This window comes from Salmo salar, chromosome 22, assembly GCF_965601325.2.
Source record: "Salmo salar chromosome 22, fSalSal1, whole genome shotgun sequence".
NCBI classification, from domain to species: Eukaryota; Metazoa; Chordata; class Actinopteri; order Salmoniformes; family Salmonidae; genus Salmo; species Salmo salar.
The window spans coordinates 14,712,501-14,717,500 of NC_138312.1; the positions used below are offsets into that span (position 1 = coordinate 14,712,501).

General features: G+C 45.8%; 1 protein-coding gene across 4 annotated transcripts in view; it reads left to right on the forward strand.

Annotated features, from left to right (window-relative positions):
• Positions 1-5,000, forward strand: part of LOC106582832 (SLIT-ROBO Rho GTPase-activating protein 2) — a 135,703-nt gene that overhangs the window by 107,344 nt on the left and 23,359 nt on the right. For all 4 annotated transcript variants that reach the window (XM_014166320.3, XM_014166321.3, XM_014166323.3 and 1 more), the window contains one exon: positions 1,540-1,761. In XM_014166320.3, coding sequence (XP_014021795.1) covers positions 1,540-1,761 — 222 coding nt within the window. The remainder of the gene's footprint in view (positions 1-1,539; positions 1,762-5,000) is intronic.

Here is a 5,000-nt window from a genome sequence, read left to right on the forward strand (position 1 = left end):
GCCTCTGGTCTCATTACTGTAGTCTGTTCCCCATTAGAGACTGAGAACCTGTGGGTTAGCCTCTGGTCTCATTACTGTAGTCTGTTCCCCATTAGAGACTGAGAACCTGTGGGTTAGCCTCTGGTCTCATTACTGTAGTCTGTTCCCCATTAGAGACTGAGAACCTGTGGGTTAGCCTCTGGTCTCATTACTGTAGTCTGTTCCCCATTAGAGACTGAGAACCTGTGGGTTAGCCTCTGGTCTCATTACTGTAGTCTGTTCCCCATTAGAGACTGAGAACCTGTGGGTTAGCCTCTGGTTGTATGAACAGCAATGATGATGATTGGTAAACAAATACAGTGCACTCGGAAAGCATTCAGACCCCTTGACTTTTTTACAAATTTTGTTACGTTACAGCCTTATTCTAAAATGGATTTAAAAAAAATTCTACACACAATACCCCATAATGACAAAGCTAAAAAAACTGAAATTCAATTGATTGGACATGATTTGGAAATGCACACACCAGTCTATATAAGGTCCCACAGTTGACAGTGCATATCAGAGCCAAAACCAAGTAATGAGGTGGAAGGAATTGTCCTTAGAGCTCCGAGACAGGATTGTGTCGAGGCACATATCTGGGGAAGGGTGACAAAAGATTTCTGCGGCATTGAAGGTCCCCAAGAACACAGTGCCCTCTATCATTCTTAAATGGAAGAAGTGTGGAACCACCAAGACTCTTGGTCAGGGAAGTGACCAAGAACTCGATGGTAACTCTGACAGAGCTCCAGAGTTCCTCTGTGGAGATGGGAGAACCTTCCAGAAGGACAGCCATCTCTCCAGCAATCCACCAATAAGGCCTTTATGTTAGAGTGGCCAGATGGAAGTCTTGACAGGCCGCAGTTTGCCAAAAGGCACCTAAAGACTCTCAGGCCATGAGAAACAAGATTCTGGTCTGATGAAACTAAGATTGAACTCTTTGGCCTGAATGCCAAGTGTCACATCTGGAGGAAACCTGGCAACATCCCTATGGTGAAGCATCATGCTGTGGGGATGTTTTTTCAGCAGCAGGGACTGTGAGACTCGTCAGGATCGAGGGAAAGATGAACAGAGCAAAGTACAGAGAGATCCTTGATGAAAACCTGCTCCAGAGCTCTCAGGAACAGGGCAAAGGTTCACCTTCCAATGGGACAATTTATTTGTTTATCCTTTATTTAACTAGGCAAGTCAGTTAAGAATAAATTCTTATTTTCAATGACGGCCTAGGAACAGTGGGTTAACTGCCTTGTTCAGGGGCAGAACGACAGATTTGTACCTTGTCAGCTCAGGGATTCGAACTTGCAACAGTTACTAGTCCAATGCTCTAACCACTAGGCTACGCTGCCGCCCCAATGACCCTAAGCACACAGCCAAGACAACGCAGGAGTGGCTTCGGGACAAGTCTCGAATACGTATTGCTTTGATTTTACCCATGCCTTTCTCGGCTTTCTCGGCTATTTCTGCTGAATTGAACATCTCTCTCTCTGTCTGTCTGTCTCCCCCACCACATCTCTCTGTCAGTGCTGTGACCTGGGCTACCATGCCAGTCTCCACCGTGCGCTGCGGACCTACCTGTCAGCGGAGATGAACGTGGAGACCTCTAAACACAGCGGTCTGGAGGGCCTGGAGAGAGCAGTAGAGAGCCTGGAGCCCAACGGGGACAAGCAGAGACTGATGGAGACCTACAACAACGTCTTCTGTCCCCCCATGCGCTTCGACTTCCAGTCACACATGGGAGACACGGTACGGGAGTGTGGTGGTGGGGGGATATACGTGCTGTGGTGGGTCGGGCTGGTTGGGTGGGGGGTGGAGGGGTTAGTAAGTGTGTGAGTTTAAATCTGGAATCCGTAGCGATGAAACCGCCACGTCCGTATCTGATAGTACATCAACAAAGATTTGACTTCAGTCGACAAAGACAGTTTTCCCCTGTGACATGATTGAACCCGCGGTAGAACACTAGAATATGTAGTATGATTAAACATGATTTATTTTACTATGAATGCGCCTGGGGCGACCGGTATGTGGATCTCAGCTGTAAACATATTGTCTGTGTCTTTCTCTCTCTGTAGATGGGGGTAGTATGTGGATCTCAGCTGTAAACATATTGTCTCTCTCTCTCTCTCTCTAGATGGGGGTAGTATGTGGATCTCAGCTGTAAACATATTGTCTCTCTCTCTCTCTCTCTGTAGATGGGGGTAGTATGCGGATCTCAGCTGTAAACATATTGTCTCTCTCTCTCTCTCTAGATGGGGGTAGTATGTGGATCTCAGCTGTAAACATATTGTCTGTGTCTCTCTCTCTCTCTCTGTAGATGGGGGTAGTATGTGGATCTCAGCTGTAAACATATTCTCTCTCTCTCTCTCTCTCTCTCTCTGTAGATGGGGGTAGTATGTGGATCTCAGCTGTAAACATTGTCTCTCTCTCTCTCTCTCTCTCTCTCTCTCTGTAGATGGGGTTAGTATGTGGATCTCAGCTGTAAACATTGTCTCTCTCTCTCTCTCTCTCTCTGTAGATGGGGGTAGTATGTGGATCTCAGCTGTAAACATATTGTCTCTCTCTCTCGCTCTCTCTCTCTCTCTCTCTCTGTAGATGGGGGTAGTATGTGGATCTCAGCTGTAAACATATTCTCTCTCTGTAGATGGGGGTAGTATGTGGATCTCAGCTGTAAACATATTGTCTGTGTCTCTCTCTCTCTCTCTGTAGATGGGGGTAGTATGTGGATCTCAGCTGTAAACATATTCTCTCTCTCTCTCTCTCTCTCTCTCTCTCTCTCTCTCTCTCTCTCTCTCTCTGTAGATGGGGGTAGTATGTGGATCTCAGCTGTAAACATATTGTCTCTCTCTCTCTCTCTCTCTGTAGATGGGGGTAGTATGTGGATCTCAGCTGTAAACATATTGTCTCTCTCTCTCTCTGTAGATGGGGGTAGTATGTGGATCTCAGCTGTAAACATATTGTCTCTCTCTCTCTCTGTAGATGGGGTAGTATGTGGATCTCAGCTGTAAACATATTGTCTCTCTCTCTCTCTCTCTGTAGATGGGGGTAGTATGCGGATCTCAGCTGTAAACATATTGTCTCTCTCTCTCTCTCTCTAGATGGGGGTAGTATGTGGATCTCAGCTGTAAACATATTGTCTGTGTCTCTCTCTCTCTCTCTCTCTGTAGATGGGGGTAGTATGTGGATCTCAGCTGTAAACATATTCTCTCTCTCTCTCTCTCTCTGTAGATGGGGGTAGTATGTGGATCTCAGCTGTAAACATTGTCTCTCTCTCTCTCTCTCTCTCTCTCTCTCTCTCTCTGTAGATGGGGGTAGTATGTGGATCTCAGCTGTAAACATTGTCTCTCTCTCTCTCTCTCTCTCTGTAGATGGGGGTAGTATGTGGATCTCAGCTGTAAACATATTGTCTCTCTCTCTCTCTCTCTCTCTGTAGATGGGGGTAGTATGTGGATCTCAGCTGTAAACATTGTCTCTCTCTCTCTCTCTCTCTGTAGATGGGGGTAGTATGTGGATCTCAGCTGTAAACATATTGTCTCTCTCTCTCTCTCTCTCTCTGTAGATGGGGGTAGTATGTGGATCTCAGCTGTAAACATATTCTCTCTCTCTCTCTCTGTAGATGGGGGTAGTATGTGGATCTCAGCTGTAAACATATTGTCTGTGTCTCTCTGTCTCTCTCTGTAGATGGGGGTAGTATGTGGATCTCAGCTGTAAACATATTCTCTCTCTCTCTCTCTCTCTGTAGATGGGGGTAGTATGTGGATCTCAGCTGTAAACATATTGTCTCTCTCTCTCTCTCTCTCTCTCTCTCTCTGTAGATGGGGGTAGTATGTGGATCTCAGCTGTAAACATATTGTCTCTCTCTCTCTCTCTCTCTCTGTAGATGGGGGTAGTATGTGGATCTCAGCTGTAAACATATTGTCTCTCTCTCTCTCTCTCTCTCTGTAGATGGGGGTAGTATGTGGATCTCAGCTGTAAACATATTCTCTCTCTCTCTCTCTCTCTCTCTCTGTAGATGGGGGTAGTATGTGGATCTCAGCTGTAAACATATTCTCTCTCTCTCTCTCTCTCTGTAGATGGGGGTAGTATGTGGATCTCAGCTGTAAACATATTCTCTCTCTCTCTCTCTCTCTCTCTGTAGATGGGGGTAGTATGTGGATCTCAGCTGTAAACATATTGTCTCTCTCTCTCTCTCTCTCTCTCTGTAGATGGGGGTAGTATGTGGATCTCAGCTGTAAACATATTGTCTCTCTCTCTCTCTCTCTCTGTAGATGGGGGTAGTATGTGGATCTCAGCTGTAAACATATTCTCTCTCTCTCTTTCTCTGTAGATGGGGGTAGTATGTGGATCTCAGCTGTAAACATATTCTCTCTCTCTCTCTCTCTGTAGATGGGGGTAGTATGTGGATCTCAGCTGTAAACATTGTCTCTCTCTCTCTCTCTCTCTGTAGATGGGGGTAGTATGTGGATCTCAGCTGTAAACATATTGTCTCTCTCTCTCGCTCTCTCTCTCTCTCTCTCTGTAGATGGGGGTAGTATGTGGATCTCAGCTGTAAACATATTCTCTCTCTCTCTCTCTGTAGATGGGGGTAGTATGTGGATCTCAGCTGTAAACATATTCTCTCTCTCTCTCTCTCTCTCTCTGTAGATGGGGGTAGTATGTGGATCTCAGCTGTAAACATATTGTCTCTCTCTCTCTCTCTCTCTCTGTAGATGGGGGTAGTATGTGGATCTCAGCTGTAAACATATTGTCTCTCTCTCTCTCTGTAGATGGGGGTAGTATGTGGATCTCAGCTGTAAACATATTGTCTCTCTCTCTCTCTCTGTAGATGGGGTAGTATGTGGATCTCAGCTGTAAACATATTGTCTCTCTCTCTCTCTCTCTCTCTCTCTGTAGATGGGGGTAGTATGTGGATCTCAGCTGTAAACATATTGTCTCTCTCTCTCTCTCTCTGTAGATGGGGGTAGTATGTGGATCTCAGCTGTAAACAT